This window comes from Aquarana catesbeiana, linkage group LG04, assembly GCF_042186555.1.
Source record: "Aquarana catesbeiana isolate 2022-GZ linkage group LG04, ASM4218655v1, whole genome shotgun sequence".
Lineage (NCBI taxonomy): Eukaryota > Metazoa > Chordata > Amphibia > Anura > Ranidae > Aquarana > Aquarana catesbeiana.
In genome coordinates this window covers 201,909,186-201,930,660 of record NC_133327.1, presented here as the reverse complement: position 1 = coordinate 201,930,660, position 21,475 = coordinate 201,909,186, and the positions used below count along the sequence as shown (strand labels likewise).

Genomic DNA, 21,475 nt, shown 5'->3' with positions numbered 1-21,475 from the left:
CCGGACAGAGGGTCCAAGACCTCTGCCCCACACCTGCAGCAATTGTGGAGGCCCAAGGTGAGGAGGTGGCAGTCTATCGCGAGCTGCAGATCAGGATCCAAGGAGAGAATGCAGTCATCACCTCACAACTGCAGCTTGATCTGGTGTCGGTGGATGGGGCTTCAGTCCCCACCTGTATACCCCAGGGATGCTGGGCAGTCGGCCCAGATCCCCAACAGCAGGATGGAGTGAGCCCAGTCCCCCTGTCTTCTCTCCAGCGGCAGAAAGGACTCCAGGGAGAAGGGCCAGTCCGGGCCTCTCCCCAGCGGCGGATATGTTCTCTGAGAGAGGCAGAGGTTGGCTGGGTGAGTAATACTCTGGAACAATTTGTTTGGGGTACTGTGTGGGTACAGGCAGTAGAGGACTGGAACTATGGACTAACTTCGGAGTCAACCCGTCTGGGGTCTCCTCCTGTGTTAGTCTCCTGCCGAAAGGGGAGAAATGTGACAGACCTAGCCGGGACAGAGTCTGTTGGAGAGGACTGAATGCAAGCCTCTTGCCTTTTGATTATGGGCCCTGGATTTTCAATGGAACAATACTCTTTGTGAGGTAAATTAGAAATCCAGTCTGAACTGTACTAATCGGACTCAGTCGTGTATATATGTATATATTGTATGTTGTTTGATTCTGTTGGGGACTCCTTGCTGTGGTCATTTGGGATGTGTGTCCCTGAAGAGGGAGGGGGCATTCCTCCAGCAGCCCCCCTGTTGATAAGACTGAGTCAACTCCACTCACCTGTCTGATGTCAGCTGTAATGTGTTTAATGTAAATGAGTTTAGTCTGGCTTACCACAGGTTCTAAGGGTATTCAACTCATTGTTTGTTCTAATTAACCCTGTGTTGATGTTTATGGTAATGTGTGTTGAATAGTCAATGAGCAAGGAGACGTAGTCATCTAGTCTGGGTAAATGATTTTGTAAACTAGCTCATGTTAATTAGGTTACAGTTGTATTGTTAGAGGAGGTTCCAACGGCATATAAAGTCTTGTAATTTTGATTCTAAATAAAGTTAGTTCATGTTAGCATCTAAGCAAGTGTTGCCTTGTTTTGTGCTTGGAAGCATTTGGAATATCTGATATCTGTATACAGACTGGGAGGAAGTGGTATATGACGGAAGCACTCAAGCGGAGTGTGGGACGTTCCGTGACAAGGGACATAGGGGGTTATATTTTAAAAAAAGACCTTCAAGGCAGTATTCCCACAAATACTGCCTTTGCCTGGAGCCACACCAGAGAGGCAGCAGGAGCATAGGGAATTTAAAGGAGAAGTACAGTCAAAACTCATTTGTGGATCATAGGAGTGCACTTTCACGCAAACCCATCAATATATACTTATACACAATATATACTTATACAATTTGCAGAGCCCCCCACCCCATGTTGAGGGCATGTGGCGTGGTATGGTTTGGGGGGAGTGGGGAGGGTGCGCTCGCCCGTCATCTCCCTTTCCTGACCTGCATGCTCAGATAAGTGTTAGGTATGATTTTGGGGGCCCCCATGCCGTTTATAAAAAAAAATTTGCCATGGTGTTCCTCTTACAATCCATAGCAGACCCGAAGGGCCTGGTATGAATTTGGGGCAGGGACCCCACACTGTTTTTTTTCCATAATTTCTTATTACTGGCATGTTTTCTTTACATTCAGCTGTCAGCTGTCAGCTGGCGTCTAGGTCCGCTCCTTAGCAACCAGCTCAATACAATAAATTACCACATAAAAATATGCGGTAATTACTGCATTATCGAAACTTTACCGCAGTAGTTATTTACCACACAATTCTCAGTGAATGGAACATTTGCACAATTGTTTCCCCATACGTTATTTTACCACATGTTTTCAGTGTTATTTGTAGCGCTGGTAGATCTATGATCTACCATCTGATAGGTAAATTTAGTGAATTGCTCGTTAGGGGGAGTTAGATTTTCCTCTGTTCCAGCTTGGCTGACGTTGTGTGTGGTTCCACACTGAGCCAGTGGGTGTCGTTGTTACCATTGGCTGGTGTTGGAAGGGCAACGTGTCGAAGCGTATGAGTGCTCCTCTGTCCCGGAGACAACTCGGTGGAGGTGGTCCTCCGAGTTGCATTCTGGGAGAGGGTATTTAGGGCACAGACGCCATGTTTTAGGGTTCGTTTTACAGCCACCTGCTGGCCCTCCTGGCTGACAGGTATGCATTAGAGTGCTATCTCGTGGGCCTCCATTCCGGAGGCCCGTGTCGCTGCGGCGCATGGATGGGCCCAGAAGTCTGTCTGGGGCCTACCACAGCAGCAGAGGAATGGTCCTGAGCTGTCTATCCTGAGTGAAGAAGCTGGACAACCGAGAAGATCCCAGGGGAGGACCCATCATGGAAGGATCATGCAGAGTGCTGGTCTGGAGAGGGGCCTGGTGACTCGGTTGGAGGATGTATCCTAAAGTAGTTCTACAGCATAGTACTGCCGGGTTGGCTTAGAGGTCCAAGTACTGTGTCTGACATTCACCGCTAAACCAATACATCCTGTGGCAGAGGATCGTACGGGTTTATTTCAATCAAGTCTGTGGCAGAGACTTTTGTTCGTGCTACGTACTGGCTGCTAGACAAGTGAGAGAGGCCTATCCAGGCGAGCAAAGATTAAATCCCACAAGGGGATTGCATCTGATTACAATATTCAACTTTAAAGGACGTTCTCAAGAGTCCTAAAGAAAGGTATTTGAGCTTCCCTGCAGTTTCCCTCCTGCCTCTTTCCTGCTACTTCCTTCGTTACTTGGTTCAATAAAGCATTGAAAACGTACTCAAGTGTTGGTGCTTATATCGTCCAGAGGTAAACTCAACGGAACCCTAGACCCGGTGCAGGTGAAACAGAGGTATCGAGAGTGAAGGTAACAGCCTGCTTTAAACCAGCAGCTCCACGAGAGTTAGTGCTACATATTTAACTCTTAGTGAATTTGTGTCTTGTTCTGTTCATTGTGATCTTGTGTTGTCTTTGTTGAGTGTGGCATGTGTTGCAATAATTTCCCTTTGGGATTAATTGAGCATTCTGAATAGCAGAAAGTTAAAAAATATTTTCCTTCAAAATGTTTTTTTTTTCATTTATATAACCCCTTCCCGCCGACTGTACGCAGATATGCGTACTCGGCTTTCCAGGGTTATACCGGGATGATGCCCGCAGCTGCAGGCATCATCACGGTACCGTTGTTTACAGCGGCCGATCGGCTACCCGTGTATAACAACCGATGCGGCTAAAAGCCGCTCGGCTGTTATACCGGAGGAGTGGAAGGGGACATCCCCCCCTCCTGCCGCCTCCCGCCGCTGTTACCGGGCCTCCAGTGCGATCGGGAGGCCCGGTGTCCATTCGGCTTCCTTCGGCGGCTGGGGGCGGGCTGGAACGAAGCTGTGAGCGGCTTCGTTCCAGCCTTCTCGTTATAAACGCAGAAGCGACGTCATGATGTCACTTCCCGTTTACTCGGCTGCCAATGGCGCCGAATTTAAAAAAGTACACAGTATTCAGAATCGCCGTTTTCGGCGATCTGAATACTTTGAAGTGTAAAGGAGGGATGGGGGGTCTTTTAGACCCCCCATCCCTCCATAAAGAGTACCTGTCACCATCTATTACTGTCACAAGGGATGTTTACATTGCTTGTGACAGCAATAAAAGTAAAAAAAAAATACAATTTATAAAGTACAAAAATAAATAAAATAAATAAAAAAAAAAAAAAACTTTAAAGTGCCGCTGTCCCCGCGAGCTCGCGCAGCGAAGAAAACGCATATGGAAGTCGCACCCGCATATGTAAACGGTGTTCAAACCACACATGTGAGGTATCGCCGCGATCGTCAGAGCGATAGCAATAATTCTAGCCCTAGACCTCCTCTGTAGCTCAAACCTGGTAACCGTGAAAATTTTTTACAGCGTCGCCTATGGAAATTCAAAGGTACCGTAGTTCGTGACATGTTTGGTATCTATTTACTCGGCGTAACATCATCTTTCACATTATACAAAAAAATTGGGGTAACTTTACTGTTTGGATTTTTTAAAATTCATGAAAGTGTCACTTTTCCAAAAATTTGCGTTTAAAACACTGCTGCACAAATACCGTGTGATAAAAAATATTGCAACAATCGCCATTTTATTCTCTAGTGTCTCTGCTAAAAAAATATATATAATATTTGGGGGTTCTAAGTAATTTTCTAGCAAAAAATATGGATTTTAACTTGTAAACACCAAATTTCAAAAATAGGCTTAGTCATGAAAGGGATAATAAAAACTCGAATAAAAGTGATATGAATTTCACTTGGGTACAGCGTTGCACGACTGCGCAGTTACCAGTTAAAGTAGCGCATGGCCTGGTCATGAGGGGTAAAACCTTCCGGAGCTGAAATGGTTAAGGACAGTAGCTCAGAAATAATTGCAACCCCAGACAGCCAGGAAACTAGCATTTTCAGACCACACGATTGGTTATCTCCATCTGTCATGGCTACCTGCCCACATATCATTATAACGTGCTCAGGACATTTATAGAAGTAAACTCTCATTTCCCAATACAATGTCGGCTATATGACTCACGTATGACTCGCTATTTACTTATAAAATCCGAGCGGTGTCTGTGGGCGGCACTGAGCGCACTGACACGCCGCTTTGCTTTCATTCGAAATCCAGCTCTGCCATTCGCTGCCTCCGGGTTTGAAAGACATTGCGCGTGCGCAGCACGCATCGCTGGATGAATCCGCCGTGTCAGTGAACTGTACAGAATCACTTAGTGCACAGCAGACTTCGGGACACATCGTGCCTACTGACACTTCCTGCAGGTGAGTGCCTGATACATTATAATAATGTGTATGTAGACGGAGACATGTGCGGGGACTAGAGCACCTCACAGACTAGACTTTATGTCAGTGTTAGGGAGCCTGGGACGTTCTCTCCTGTATTCTTCCTATCCTCTACTGTCTGCAATACAATCCAACCTGAATTCTTACAACATCCACTCTGTACAATCCAACCTGAACACCCCCGTCCCCCTCACTGTCCAACCTGCACCCCCCCGTCCCCCTCACCGTCCAACCTGAACACCCCCCTGTCCCCCTCACTGTCCAACCTGCACCCCCCGTCCCCCTCACCGTCCAACCTGAACACCCCCCGTCCCCCTCACTGTCCAACCTGCACCCCCCATCCCCCTCACTGTCCAACCTGCACCCCCCGTCCCCCTCACCGTCCAACCTGAACACCCCCCCGTCCCCCTCACTGTCCAACATGCACCCCCCATCCCCCTCACTGTCCAACCTGCACCCCCCGTCCCCCTCACCGTCCAACCTGAACACCCCACCGTCCAACCTGAACACCCCCCGTCCCCCTCACTGTCCAACCTGCACCCCCCATCCCCCTCACTGTCAAACCTGCACCCCCCGTCCCCCTCACCGTCCAACCTGAACACCCCCCGTCCCCCTCACTGTCCAACCTGCACCCCCCGTCCCCCTCACCGTCCAACCTGAACACCCCCCCGTCCCCTCACTGTCCAACCTGCACCCCCCATCCCCCTCACTGTCAAACCTGCACCCCCCGTCCCCCTCACCGTCCAACCTGAACACCCCCCCGTCCCCCTCACCGTCCAACCTGAACACCCCCCCGTCCCCCTCACCGTCCAACCTGAACACCCCCCGTCCCCCTCACTGTCCAACCTGCAACCCCCCGTCCCCCTCACTGTCCAACCTGCAACCCCCCGTCCCCCTCACTGTCCAACCTGCAACCCCCCGTCCCCCTCACTGTCCAACCTGCACCCCCCCGTCCCCCTCACTGTCCAACCTGCACCCCCCCGTCCCCCTCACTGTCCAACCTGCACCCCCCCGTCCCCCTCACTGTCCAACCTGCACCCCCCCGTCCCCCTCACTGTCCAACCTGCACCCCCCCGTCCCCCTCACTGTCCAACCTGCACCCCCCGTCCCCCTCACCGTCCAACCTGAACACCCCCCCGTCCCCCTCACTGTCCAACCTGCACCCCCCATCCCCCTCACTGTCCAACCTGCACCCCCCGGCCCCCTCACCGTCCAACCTGAACACCCCACCGTCCCCCTCACTGTCCAACCTGCAACCCCCCGTCCCCCTCACTGTCCAACCTGCAACCCCCCGTCCCCCTCACTGTCCAACCTGCACCCCCCCGTCCCCCTCACTGTCCAACCTGCACCCCCCATCCCCCTCACTGTCCAACCTGCACCCCCCGTCCCCCTCACCGTCCAACCTGAACACCCCCCCGTCCCCCTCACCGTCCAACCTGAACACCCCCCGTCCCCCTCACTGTCCAACCTGCAACCCCCCGTCCCCCTCACTGTCCAACCTGCAACCCCCCGTCCCCCTCACTGTCCAACCTGCAACCCCCCGTCCCCCTCACTGTCCAACCTGCAACCCCCCGTCCCCCTCACTGTCCAACCTGCAACCCCCCGTCCCCCTCACTGTCCAACCTGCAACCCCCCGTCCCCCTCACTGTCCAACCTGCAACCCCCCGTCCCCCTCACTGTCCAACCTGCAACCCCCCGTCCCCCTCACTGTCCAACCTGCACCCCCCCGTCCCCCTCACTGTCCAACCTGCAACCCCCCGTCCCCCTCACTGTCCAACCTGCACCCCCCGTCCCCCTCACTGTCCAACCTGCACCCCCCGTCCCCCTCACCGTCCAACCTGAACACCCCCCCGTCCCCCTCACCGTCCAACCTGAACACCCCCCGTCCCCCTCACCGTCCAACCTGAACACCCCCCGTCCCCCTCACCGTCCAACCTGAACACCCCCCCCTGTCCCCCTCACCGTCCAACCTGAACACCCCCTGTCCCCCTCACCGTCCAACCTGAACACCCCCCGTCCCCCTCACCGTCCAACCTGAACACCCCCCGTCCCCCTCACCGTCCAACCTGAACACCCCCCGTCCCCCTCACCGTCCTACCTGAACACCCCCCGTCCCCCTCACCGTCCTACCTGAACACCCCCCCGTCCCCCTCACCGTCCAACCTGAACACCCCCCCGTCCCCCTCACCGTCCAACCTGAACACCCCCCGTCCCCCTCACCGTCCAACCTGAACACCCCCCGTCCCCCTCACCGTCCAACCTGCACACCCCCCGTCCCCCTCACCGTCCAACCTGCACACCCCCCGTCCCCCTCACCGTCCAACCTGCACACCCCCCGTCCCCCTCACCGTCCAACCTGCACACCCCCCGTCCCCCTCACCGTCCAACCTGCACACCCCCCGTCCCCCTCACCGTCCAACCTGCACACCCCCCGTCCCCCTCACCGTCCAACCTGCACACCCCCCGTCCCCCTCACCGTCCAACCTGCACACCCCCCGTCCCCCTCACCGTCCAACCTGCACCCCCCGTCCCCCTCACCGTCCAACCTGCACCCCCTCGTCCCCCTCACCGTCCAACCTGCACCCCCCTGTCCCCCTCGCCGTCCAACCTGCACCCCCCTGTCCCCCTCGCCGTCCAACCTGCACCCCCCTGTCCCCCTCGCCGTCCAACCTTCACCCCCCTGTCCCCCTCACCGTCCAACCTGCACCCCCTGTCCCCCTCAACGTCCAACCTGCACCCCCCTGTCCCCTTCCTTACCATCCAACCTGCACCTCTCTGTCCCCTTCCTTACTGTCCAACTTGCACCTCTCTGTCCCTTGCCTTGTCATCCTACCTAAATTCTCTGTCCTCTTCCTAACCTGCACTTCTTTGCCACCTGCCTTCCACCCAGTTACTTGCGATATTGCGGTGGACAAATCAGACACCCAACGCTTTTTGGGGACCAGTGACACTAATACAGTGATCAGTGCTAAAAAAATGCACTGTCACTGTACTAATGACACTTATATCATCTCAGCTCATCTCAAAACATCAACTAAATCATCCTCTTTGCTACTCCAAGGACTTCCTGTTCTCTAACTCTCTCATTACCTTTTCCTATGTTCACAGCCAGGACTTCTTCAGAGCTTCTCCCTTCCTCTGGAACTCCCTACTCTGGCTCTCTCTTACTTGTCTCTCTTACTACCTTTTAGGCGATCTCTAAAAAACTCATCTCTTCAGGGAGGCCTATCCCACCTCCACCTAATAAACTGTTGTTTACTTTCTCCATGTTTATGTTTTATATCGTCTGACCCTCCCTTTTAGATTGTAAGTTTTCACTAGCAGAGCCCTCTGAACCCCTTAATGTAATTAAAGTCATGGTAAAGGCTTGTTTAAAAAAATGAAAAAAAAACAAAAAAAAACAAACAAACATGTTATCTTCTCTGTGCAGTTGGTTTTGCACAGAGAAGCCTGGATCCTCCTCGTCTCAGGTCCCTCTTTGCTGCTCCTAGCCCCTCCCTCCTTTGAGTGCCCCTCAGCCAGCAACTTGTTATAGGGGCCACTCAAGCTGAGTCAGAGCTCCATATAACCATTCAGACATGGAGCCCCCACCTGACCCCACCCCCTCTCTTCCCTGATTGGCTGACTGACTTTGATTGACAGTCGCAGGAGCCAATGGCGCCAGTGCTCTGTCTCAGCCAATCGGGAGGAGTGTCCTGGATGGCTGAGGGGATCATGGACATCGCTGGACAGAGATGGGGTGCTGGAGAGGCTGCTACACACAGAAGGTTTTTTTTAAAAAAAACCTCTGCCTTACAACTTCTTTAATTAAATTGTGAATGTACTTGCTCCCTTCATTTTGTAAGGCACTGAGCAAACTGACAACATTCAATTCTGTATAATAATAATGATATTATAACATAAGGCATTTACAGAAGTGATTTTTCAGTGATACTGTTGGCTATTGACTGCTAGTTTTTTTTAAATTTAGATGTAGTTTGGTTCCACTTTGTATTATAAATGTAAGATGCTTAACCCCAGCTGAAATGGCATATATCCTTCATTCTAGTAATTTGTACTCATGTATAGTAATACAATTTAAAGTTACTAGGCCAGCTTCAACTTAATGAGTAACTGTCATCTCTGTCCCTCAGCGGCTCATCCTCTGACCTGCTGTTGACTCACGACAGTCCTGTTCACTTTAATGAGACGGCTGGTGATTCGGCAGTGACACAACAAGGTGAGTGACGTGACGGCAACAGGTGAGTGGATGCCTGCTAACAGGCGCTGCAATGATGGATCTGAAATGACAGGTGCTCTTTAAAGCGGAGTTCCACCCAAAAGTGGAACTTCTGCTTTAAGCACTCCTCGCCCCCTGACATGCCACAATAGGCAAGGAATATTCCTGAACATTGTTTTATCTCATGGTTACTGTGCAATTGAAATTGTGTAAATGCATCAATGCAGTGCATGTTATCTCAGCTTGCAGAGCTTGGATTTATTGAATGAGTATACCAAAAATGTAAATGTTGTAGAATATACAGCCTCATGCTACATAACTAAGCTCCATTTCTTACTGAATAAACCAAATTATTAATGTATCTTAAATAGAAAACAATTTTTAGATAAATTTGATAAAAATCCAAAAAAATCAGATTTTTTTAAAAATCATTGACTTTTATCCACCCTGATTTCTTGATTTTGAAGGATATTTTAGTATTTTTGAATTTGCTACATTAACTGCTTGCCGACCAGCCGCTGTCATTATACTGCGGCAGGTCGGCACAATCCCGCGAACCGTCATAGCTGTATGTCGGCCCCTTTAAGTGGGATAGCAGGCGCATGCCTGCTGCACTGAGGGGGTGCCAATGTGCGTGGCCGGCGGTCATGATGCCTGCCGGCCACACGCGTTTGCGGGCACAAGAGCCAGAATAGGGACGTGTGTGTGTGTGTGTAAGCACACAAATCCCTGTTCTGTGAGGAGAGGAGAGACAGATCGTGAGTTCCTACTAGCTAGGAACAACGGTCTGTTATTTCCTCCAGTCACTCCCATCCCCCTACAGTTAGAACACACACTAGGGAACATAGTTAACCCCTCGATCACCCCCCAGTGTTAACCCCTTCCCTGCCAGTGACATTTACACAGTAATCAGTGCATTTTTATAGCACTGATCGCTGTATAGTTGTCAGTGGTCCCAAAATGATGTCAAAAGTGTCTGATCTGTCCGCCATAATGTCGCAGTCCCGATAAAAATTGCTGATCACCGCCATTACTAGTAAAAAAAATAATAATAAAAATGCCATAAATCTTTCCCCTATTTTACAGGTGCTATAACTTTTGTGCAAACCAATCAACATATGCTTATTGCTATTTTTTTTTACCAAAAATATGTAGAAGAATACATATCGGCCTAAACTGGAAAAAATGTGCTTTTTTTTTTAAAAAAAAAAAAAGGGGGATATTTATTATAGCAAAAAGTACAAAATATTGTGTTTCTTTTTCAAAATTGTCGCTCCTTTTTTTGTTTATAGCGCAAACAATTAAAACCGCCGAAATGATCAAATACCACCAAAAAAAGCTCTAATTGTCGGAAAAAAAGGGTGTCAATTTTTTTTGGGTACAGTGTTGCATGACCGCGCAATTGTCAGTTAAAGCAACGCAGTGGCGTATCGCAAAAAATGGCTTGGTCATTGAGCAGCCAAATCTTCCGGGGCAGAAGTGGTTAAATTGTCCATAGAAATACTAGCCCTGCTGTGTTAATATGTATATTTTCACATATAATGTATACTGCTTCACTGTCTGACACCCATCAATCTTCACAGGAAGTAAATGGATATCCAACCAGTTGGAACACAGTGATACAATCCCAACAGATGTTCTTAACCTACCTCACTTTTACATATATTTTTGTTAGGGTACACCGCACCGATACCACTTTTTTAAGACCGAGTGCAAGTACCGATACTTTTTCCAAGAACTCGCCGATTACAAATCCTTTTTTTTTATGTCATGTAATGGCGGCACTAATATGCAGCACGGATGGACACTGATGACGCGTGGACTGTGTCAGTAGTTTTTTATTTTGAAATAATGAATGGACAGAGTCTGACTCTGTGCATTTAGAAAAGGAAGGCGTCGGTAAATGGCGGATTTACCAGCTCCTTCCTCCCCTCTCCATCCTGACAGATTCGGGACAGGTGGAGAACAGAGGGGGACTGGAGGAGCACGGAGGACAGGGAGGGGGACCGGAGGAGCACGGAGGACACAGAGAGGGACTTGAAGAGGATGAGAGTACAGAGAGGGAGACTGGAGGAGCACGGAGAAGGACACAGGGGACAGTTAGGGACAATCGTTGCGGCGGTGGGGGGAGTTACAAGCACTGATCTCCGTGTGGCTTTCAATAAAGCAGCTGAAAGCCGCGGGAGGGAGAGGAGGAGAAGCGGCTTTCAACTGCTTTATTGAAAGCTATACAGGGAGATAGGTGCTTGTAACTCCCCCCACCGCTGCACCGATCACCCCTGACTGCCCAGATATCGGGTCAAGAATCAGGGCATTAGCACGGTATCGGTACCGATACTAGTATCGGTGCAACCCTCATTTTTATTTCTGTTGGTACCCAAAAAATAGGAGGTTGAAAATACCCAGGCCTTGCATACTTCATTAACCACTTCAATACAGGACACTTATACACCCTTCCTGCCCAGACCAATTTTCAGCTATCAGCGCTCTTGCACTTTCAATGCGAATTAGTTATGCAACACTGTACCCAAACTTTTATCATTTTTTTCACACAAATGCTTTCTTTTGGTGGTATTTAATCACCACTGGGTTTTTTATTTTTTGCGAAATTTTGAAAAAAAAACCCACTTTAGTTTCTATGATAAAATTTTGCAAATAAGTATGATAATTTTTGTTCATAAATTTGGGCCAAAATGTATACTGCTACATATCTTTGGTAAAAATAACTCAAATAAGTGTATATTATTTGGTCTGGAAGTTTTAGGCCGCATGCACACTGGAGGTTTTTTTGACGTTTTCACAGCAGCTGTTTTTGGCTGTAGACGTTTTTTTCTGCAGTCATTAAACTCGCCATCATGTTATCCTATGTGTCCATGCACACATAGGCTGTTATCAGCAGTTTTGGACAGTGGCGTTTTTGAGCAGTAAAAAAACCCCCAAAACTAGTGGGTTCTGAGAGACGTTTTTCAGCTGTAAAAATGCTCTAATGCTGATAAACATCGATAAACGCTCAGAAACATCGCTCACCAGCGTTTAATGTTTTTGATCCATTAAAAAAAAAAAAAAAAAAAATTTTTTCTTAAAAAAAAAAAAAACAAAAGGCTAACGCAGAAAAAGCTATAAACCGCTATTGCAAAAATGTTGAACAACTCACTGCAAAGCTACTGGCATTTTTATAACGTTATTTTAATGTCCAGTGTGCATGAGGCCTAAGGCTGGATTCACACCAATGCATTTTTAGTGCTTTTTGCATTTTGCAGATTTGCACTACAGTCCATTTAACATGGTTTCCTATAGAACACGTTCTGTAGAGCAAATCTGCAAAATGCAAAAAGCACTAAAAATTCATAGGTGTGAATCCAGCCTTAGACCCCATTCACACAGGGGCAACACGACTTGCAGGTCGCCTCAGCGAGGCGACCTGAAAACGACTGCCCGGGCGACTTGCAAAACGACTTCTGTATAGAAGTCTATGCAAGTCGCCCCCGAAGTCGTACAGGAACCTTTTTCTAAGTCGGAGCGACTTGCGTCGCTCCCCTTAGAACGGTTCCATAGCACAGAACGGGAGGCGACTTGTTAGGCGACTAGGTCGCCTGACAAGTCGTCCCTGTGTGAATGGGCTCTTAGAGTCTACAAGCTATGGTGCAAATCATTAAAAATTGATCACACCTGATGCACTGATCTCATCTCCTGAGGTCCTGAAATGTCAGGAAAGTATAAATACCCCCCCCCCTCCCAATTTACCCCTTTTTGGAAAGTAGACAGTCCCAGGTATTTAGTTTTTAAAGTTGTAATTTTTTCCCACAATTCTTGGGAAAATTAAAGACATTTTTTTCTTCTTTTTTTTTTTACACAAAATTGTCATTTATTTCTCACACACAACATATGCATTGTTCAAATTCCAATTATACCCCAAAATAGATTCTGCTACTCCTCCCGAGTATGGTGATACCACATGTGTGAGACTTTTTCACAGCGTGGCCACATAGAGACAACATGCATCCAAGTGCAAGCCATCTGGTCCTGGTGATTTATTGATGTTAGGTTTCCCAAGTCTAATTTTTGTCCTCTGTTAACCATGGAGGTGCTTTCAGTGATGTGTCATAAGGATAAACACTGCAGTTTTGGTTACTGAAGCCCCCCCCCGATTTCTTTGTGAAGACTGAGGAGAAGAATAAATTCAATACCTTCGCCATTTCTCCATCCTTTGTAACCATATGTCCTTCCTCATTCTTTATGGAGCCAATATGGTCTGTCCCCCCTTTTTTACTGTTTACATACCTAAAGAATTTCTTGGGATTTTTTTTGCTCTCCTCCGCTATGTGTCTTTTGCGTTCTATCTTAGCCGCACTAATTGCACCCTTACATTTCTTGTTGCTTTCTTTATAAAGTCTGAATGCTGATGATGATCCCTCAACCTTGTATTTTTTGAAGGCCCTCTCCTTTGCTTTTATATGCATTTTTACATTGGAGTTAAGCCATCTAGGACTTTTGTTTGCTCTTTTAAATGTATTACCCAATGGGATGCATTGGCTAATGCTCTTATTTAATATGCTCTTAAAGCAAATCCATCTCTCCTCCGTATTCTTTGTTCCTAAGATTCTATCCCAATTCATGCCTTCTAGCAAGGTTCATAGTTTAGGGAAGTTAGCTCTTTTGAATTTCAGTGTCTTTGTATTCCACTTCTGTTTCCTATTTGTGTGTTTTATACTGAAGCCAATTGACCTGTGATCGCTGTTTCCTAAATTGCCCGGTATTTCCACATCTGTGATCAGGTCTGTATTGTTGGTAATCAGTAGATCCAGTAACACTTTATTTCTAGTTGGTGCATCTACCATCTGGACCATGAATTTGTCCTGCAAGGCATTTAGGAACTGGCGAGCCTTAGACAAATGCGTGGTTCCCTCCGCTCAGTCTATGTCTGAATAATTAAAATCCCCCATTATGATAACACCTCCCATCCTTGCTGCTATGCTGCTAATACAATTTGTGTTAGGAGATCCATCTCCCCCTCCTCCCTCAGGTTAGGGGGCCTATAGCATACTCCCAGTATTATTTCCCCCTTAGCTTCAACCCTATGGAGATGTCCAAATTACCTAACAACTAGCTTCCTGACACTAATACTCAACAAGACAATACACAGGCACTTGCTGACCCACGTGCACTCACAGACCCATGTGCACACACACAATTACTAACGTTCCACAGACAGAACTCAGACAACACTCAGGTACTCAAAATACACAGGTACTACCTGACACTAATACTCAATACAGCCCACGTGCACTCGCAGCACTCATGTACAGGTACACACTCACCCTACACATGTACTTGACCCCTGTTATAACCTCTTGTTTTCCGCTCTGGTTTTTAACTCACCACTTAGTCCAGTTGCACTTGGTCTAAGTTCCAGCAAGCTCAAAGATGCGCAGGCTCACAATTAGTTCTACAGAAAGTTATATAGGCCTCAAGCACCTGTGACCAATTAACCACTTCCCTTAATTAGTAGGCTGAAGGAAGCAAAGAAAAAAAAAAGCTGTTTAAAAAGTGGCAGAAAAAGGTGTTAAAAAGCTACAAGGAAAAGCCACAAAAAGAACCTAAAAATGCAACCCAGCAATCACTATCAGTCAAAAAGCAAAACTTGTTCATACTCTCCACTCATGGTCCCCACTGTTTAGCTTCCAACCAGCAGTCTGGCCACATTCTCTTTCATAGATCTTTCCTGTAATACATAATTACAGTAAACATTTTACAAAACTGAGCAAGCTCAGTAAATCAAAAGATGTGGACCACAGAAATGATATGTAAGCTTAGCCCTATACATTTGTGATATCACTCATCAATAATTTCAATATACTCTGTTTGCATTGCCCAATGCCTCATAGTAGAGGCATCTGCCATAGAGGTCCTAGTCTCATGTGATATAACATGCTGCCTAGGGCCAATCCATGACACGGCAGTTCTCTGTATGGACATCAGAGAGAACACAAAGAAAAAGTTATATAGGAGGTGCAAGGGACACGCTGTGTAGTGCTTGCTTAGTGTGTCTTTTCTTTTTAATAAAATAAAGTAAAAATTTACTTTTCTGGACTTGTGTAGCTCCTCTTTATCCCTTTTGTGGAAAATTTCTGTAAAATTTTCTGGATGCTCTGAGGGTGAGCAACAGTATTTAAATAAAAATAACAAACATGCCTATGCTTACATTCTCTGTGCAATCGTTTTGAACAGAGAAGCCCCAAACCTCTTCTGGGGTGGCTCGCTGGCACTACAGGCCCCCCTCTGTATCGGGTGCCCCCACAGAAAGCTGCTTTCCCTAGGGGCACTCGTTCAGGCTCCCTCCTGTGTCCCGCTGCTGCATCCCTTGACAGACAGCGGGACTCAGCCCCATCCCCCGCTCCTGTGTCATTGGATTTGATTGACAGCAAATCCAATGGCTCCTGCTGCTATCAATCTGTCCAATGAGGAAAGAGACAGTGGCTGGAGCAGCTGCTTTCGTGCACATCACTGCATCGGATCAGGGTTTAGGTAAGAAGAGGGGGGGGTCGAGGGGGAGCTGCAAGACAGAACGTTTTTCACCTTAATGCATAGAATGCATTAAGGCGAAAAACCTTAAGGCTTTACAACCACTTTAAGTGATAGCAAAGATGCAGGACTAATTTACTTTTCTAAATAAATAACCTCTACTGCTTTTGTAAATGTTCACTTTGTAAAGTAAATATTAGAAAGGTGAAGCTGTAAGCTCTTATTACCCAGTTGCAGGCTATTACAAATCCTTTTTTTTTTTTTTTTTTTTTTTTTTTTTTGCATTTTGGGTGTTTAAAGTGAACACAACTTAACCATATTCATTAAAATACTCTTTAAATAGTGAGCTTTTACTTTAGTTCCTTTAATAAATGGGCCCCCAATGTGATATATAATCAAATGAAACCATATAAAAAAGATTTTGGGATTGATTTACTAAAACTGGAGAGTGCAAAATCTGGTGCAGCTGTGCATGGTAGCCAATCAGCCTCTGAACTTCAGCTTGTTCAATTAAGCTTTGACAATAAAACCTGGAGGCTGATTGGTTTTGATGCAGATCTCCACCAGATTTTGCACTCTCCAGTTTTAGTAAATGTCCCCCTTTGTCTGATGTATAAAAACTGAAGGAATGGATAAAGGTAAAATCTTGCAATAGCTCAGTGTTTAATTTCATTTTGTTCTACCTACTGTAATTCACATTGCCTGGATTTATCAAGTTGCTATTGTCTCTTAATTTTCAGATAATGGACCATTTGATAGAAGACCTGACATGCTCAGTTTGTTTCAACATATATGATGACCCTCGGATTCTAAAATGCTCGCATACATTTTGCAAAAACTGTTTGGAAAATATAAACAGGTCTTCTGATAGCTATGTTTGGAGAATTTCTGTAGGGAGGCTAAAATGTCCAACTTGCAGAGGGATTACAGATGTCTCAATAGGGGTTCATACTCTGCCTATAAATTTTGCCCTTAAATCTATTGTCGAAAAATTTAAAAACAACAACCAGTTCAGTGTTCGAACCTGTCCAGAGCATCAGGGAAAACAGTTGAAGTTGTTTTGTCTTAAAGATAGAAAATTAATCTGTGATCAGTGTTGTGACATAGGACAGCATCGGAACCACCCTTCTGAAGAACTAGAAAGAGCCTACAGAAAGGAACGAAAGACAGCTTCTAAACTGTTGGCTGTTCTCCGTGAGAAAAATTTCACAGGTGTATCCACTGTCATCAAAGCACTAGAAGAACAGCTGGAGGAATGCAAAACAATTATACAAGAAGATAAGAAGGAGGTTTTCAACTTTTTTGATAAAACAATTGAGGTGTTAGAGCGAAAGAAACAAGATCTTCTTGCAGCCCTAAACGATCTTGACCAAAACATAGTTGCTGTTTATTCTCCAAAAATAGAGGCAATGAAACAAATACAAGATGAAGAACTGGATCTTATATCTTTGAGCAGTACCACACAAGATGAAGATTCTCCTTTTGAATATTTAGACAATATCCACACCATAGAAAAAGGGATGAATGCTTTAAAAAAGCAACAGCTATGTTCTGTTCAGGCTGTTCAAATCTGTCCCAGGGTTGGGCAGATATTAAAGGATCAGTGGATTAAAACCAGCATTATTGATGCACATAGACAGCCCACTCCAAAATTTGAATTCAGGTTCAATGCCACACGTACTACTAACTTTTCATTCACATGGACTTTATTTGTGATGCTTTTATTTTTTTCTCTAATGGCATTGCTTTGTTTGGTCTATCCGGAAATGCTGTTTAAATTAACAAATTGGTGTGAAAACTACTTTTTGAAAACTATGGAACCAGTTCTTGGATGTTTTGGGATTCAGATCTTTACAGTCAAGTCAACTTCCCAGAGAATGACAAAAACATTTCTTGACTTTGTTTCCTACTTATATTCTTTACCCAGTACATCCTTTTATTGATTGTACAATCCCACACAGAAATGCATATGTTTTGGGGATTCTAGGCCAATGACTTTAGAATGATTCAGCTATAAAGAAAACTAACCTGAGAGACATAGGCTGCCATTGTAGACCTTTAGGCTTATATAGATGCACAAATATATAATATGTGACTCTTAGATCAAAAATCACTAGAAAATAAATACATATAGGAAATAAAGTGGTATAAAAGTCTAACACTGTATGGACACAAAAATAATCGTGCTAAAGTCCAAAAGATGTCAACAGATGTGAAGGAGTCCAGAAATTAAAGAGGATGATCCCACAAATCCAGAAGCAATTTATCAGACATGATTTGGAAAGAGGTTGGAATAGTAAGTAAGCCGTCACCAATATTCGTAAGTAGGCTTACCAGATGTCGATGACTTGGGAAGGCGTATGCCGCCCAAGTCATAAAGGCTTTAAACCAGCTGATTGGAAAGGTGCGCCTGCTTGCACGGCCACATATTTCACAAACCATGCAAAAATAAATGAAATGCTCGCATAGCGTGATACCGTATGTATAAAAATTTATTGTAGTAAAAAAATGAAACTCACATGGTACCGATCATCAAAAGCGTATATAAAAAACAACAAGCGGTATGTAGGTAGGACCTACCTACATACCGCTTGTTGTTTTTTATATACGCTTTTGATGATCGGTACCATGTGAGTTTCATTTTTTTACTACAATAAATTTGTATACATACGGTATCACGCTATGCAAGCATTTAATTTATTTTTGCATGGTTTGTGAAATATCGGATTTGAACCCCTATTTGGAGCACTTTCTACAAGCTGCTGCCCGTGAAACGTTTTCATCAAGTTACCGTGGCCGTGCAAGCAGGCGCACCTTTCCAATCAGCTGGTTTAAAGCCTTTATGACTTGGGCGGCATATGCCTTCCCAAGTCATCGACATCTGGTAAGCCTCCTTACGAATATTGGTGAGGGCTTACTTACTATTCCAACCTCTTTCCAAACCATGTCTGATAAATTGCTTCTGGATTTGTGGGATCATCCTCTTTAATTTTTGGACTCCTTCTTCACATCTGTTGACATCTTTTGGACTTTAGCACGATTAATTTTGTGTCCACACAGTGTTACACTTTTATACCACTTTATTTCCTATATGTATTTATTTTCTAGTGATTTTTGATATTAGAGTCACTTATATATTTGTGCATCTATATAAGCCTAAACGTCTTATTTCCTATTTGGCACATTCAGGACTATCAGGATTCAGGATTATCGTTTTTATGCTTGTTTGATATATTTTTTCCATTATTAATTTAATGGTCAATTTTACGGTTTATAGCACTACACTTTATCTCCCACACTTGTCGCTTTGGTCTATAGCTGTGTTGGCTGCTATTTACACTTTTTTGCACAGCGCTGTGATTTTTTTCCTTTTTTGTTGCCATTGTAGACCTCCTTGTGAGAATGCTAGTTCCCAGGTCATCCCATAAAGTATTACTAAAGGCAACATTTTTTATTTCGTTTTGAATAGAGTGGAGAGGGATTAGAACACTTGTCAGTTTTTATTGCTGCCTGTGCCCTGTCCCCAGAAAAGTAATAGAGGGTAAATCTCCCAATGGGGACACTAGTTCTGCTGACCTTGGGGTCCCAAGGAATTCCCTTTATTTGCAGGGATTTCCTCTCACTTCCTGTTTGGCGATGGGACAGGAAGTGAAGGGAAATCTCCACAATGGAACACAGATGGTGAAAAAAAAATATGAAAGGGGTTATAACCCTCCCTTACTCTGTCCTAAATGAAAAAAAAATGTTTTGCCCCTAGTTCTACTTTAACTTCTATACTTTGATCTGACTTTCTAATTTGCAAGCCTGTTCCAGGTCCACTGATGATTCAAACATCAAACTAATCTACAAAATACAACTGTCATTAACATGAGCATTAACCAATTGCAATCCGGGCCATTTCTGAGACTTCGCTCTTACATGTAAAAATCAACTTATATTTTTAGCAGAGGCCCTATAGAATAAAATGGTGGGTGTTGCAATTTTTTATGTCACACGGTATTTGCAAAGCGGTTTTTCAAACGCAATTTTTTGGATAAAAAAACCCCACTTTCATGAATGAAAAAAAAAAAGTTAGCCCAAACGCCGAGTAAATGGATGCTTAACATGTCATGCTTTAAAATTGTGTCTGTATGCAAAATGGCGGCAAAATTGCAATTCTTCATAGGCGAAGCTTTAAACGCCTTTACAGGTTACCAGTTTGCACAGGAGGTCTGGTGCTACAATTATCGCTCCCACTGTGATGTTCGTGGCAATACCTCACATGTGTGGTGCGATCACCGTTTACATATGCGTTCATATTTGTGCGTAAGCACAGTGGGACAGGGGCGCCTTACATTTCTATTTTATTCTTTTTATTCTTTTTTTTTTTTTTGGACTACCTTTAATGCTAACACAAGGGATGAGCAACATCCCTTGTAACAACATGGACTGTAATAGGTCCTCTTTATGGATTGATCTGGGGTCTATTAGACCCCAAATCTCTCCTCTAGCCTCCCATGCAGCCGGTCAGACACAGATTGGTCTGATTGGCTGCTTTCTGGCGACCAAGTAAACAAAGAGGCGGAACCCAAAGTGACAGCATAACTCAGCACTCCCGGTTTCTTGGGGTTACAGAGAGAGGGGAACGATGTCAGTTCCTCTCTCTCTCTGTTCAGGGCAGCCATCACCACTGCCCGCATTGCTCATGGGCAACGCAATCGTACAGTAGAGCCCGGGAGAGACGGCGGCAGGAGGGGGGTGGGACCCCTTTCCGCCACCCGCAGAAGTGATCGAGTGGCTAATTAGCCACTTGGATCACTTCTGCATGTTAGGGAATCGCCAGCTGAAAACAAACGTACCAGTATGAAGCCTGTAGGTGCAGGCATCATTCCTGTAAAACTACTGAAACCGGAGGACAACCATGGCTGTCCTCCCGGCAGGAAGTGGTTAAAAAACAGCAGTACATTTAAAGTACAACTTCAAGTAAAAAGGCATGCTTTTGCATGAAGGAAGATGACCACAGATGCAAACCTGGAAGAATGGATGAAGATGGCTGCACCAGAAGGGAAATCACCCTAGAGAATAAAATAATGGTAGTTCCAATTTTTTATGTCACACGATATTACCGCAAAGGTCTAGGAAATGCAAAATTTCAGTAAAAGATACACTAAAGTTAGTTTTAGGGCACACAAACAAAATAAATTACCTAATTTTTCCATAGGTTGACTCTTTAAAAGCCCCCTATATGTTATCCGTTTAGCATTTACATTCATATGTGGGGGTGAGGGGGCCTCAAAACATTTTGGAAGGTGATTTTATGTGCTTGGGTGTAACTTTAATTTTTTACTATTTTAATTTTTTTTTTCACATAGGGGACAAAAAGTCCCCCTATGTGATGATTTTTTAGTGGCAGGTTCTTTAAAAAACACCGAATGTCTCCCCTGTGTTCCACTGAATGTAATGAAATGAAGATCACATTGCATTACATTCTTTCCTGGCTATGCTGGCTGAGGACACTGAGAGGTGGACCCAGAAGTGACGTCAAAGACATCACTTTCCGAGTCAGCAACAGGGAGGAGAGGAGAGTCCGCTCTGCTCCCCCCTTTTACCTGGCGGCACCCGCTCCCACAGATGGGCTAGTGGAGCTCGGGGGGGGGGGGCGAGGGAGGAGGGGGCGCCTTTTACGGGGGGGGGGGGATGAAATTAATCGGGTGGCAGCTCAGCTGCCTGAATGCTTCCACCTGACAGGCAAGAGTCTGCTTGTCAGATTTACACACAATTCTGGTGGCTGCAGCCACTAGGAATGTGTAAAACCCCCTGCTGTCAGGTCTGTATGAGGTATGTACCTGGCAATGAAAGGGTTAAAGTACAATTGTTGGCTACATGCATTCAAAACTGTCAGCATTGTTATGACTAGATTTAACAA

The 21,475-nt window shown here is 45.6% G+C and overlaps 1 protein-coding gene across 3 annotated transcripts; it reads left to right on the top strand.

Moving 5' to 3' along the window:
* Positions 1 to 4,692: 4,692 nt before the first annotated feature.
* TRIM59 (tripartite motif containing 59) lies at positions 4,693 to 17,683 on the top strand. 3 transcript variants are annotated; one of them, XM_073629086.1, is made up of 3 exons: positions 4,693 to 4,808; positions 8,963 to 9,048; positions 16,311 to 17,683. In XM_073629086.1, the coding sequence occupies exon 3, from the start codon at positions 16,314 to 16,316 to the stop codon at positions 17,511 to 17,513; it is 1,200 nt and encodes a 399-aa protein (XP_073485187.1). In that variant the 5' UTR covers positions 4,693 to 4,808; positions 8,963 to 9,048; positions 16,311 to 16,313; the 3' UTR covers positions 17,514 to 17,683. The 3 variants fall into 3 exon arrangements, with proteins under 3 accessions (XP_073485187.1, XP_073485188.1, XP_073485189.1); XM_073629087.1 differs by having other exon boundaries at positions 8,963 to 9,070; XM_073629088.1 differs by lacking the exon at positions 8,963 to 9,048 and having other exon boundaries at positions 4,702 to 4,808.
* The last annotated feature ends 3,792 nt before the right edge of the window (positions 17,684 to 21,475 follow it).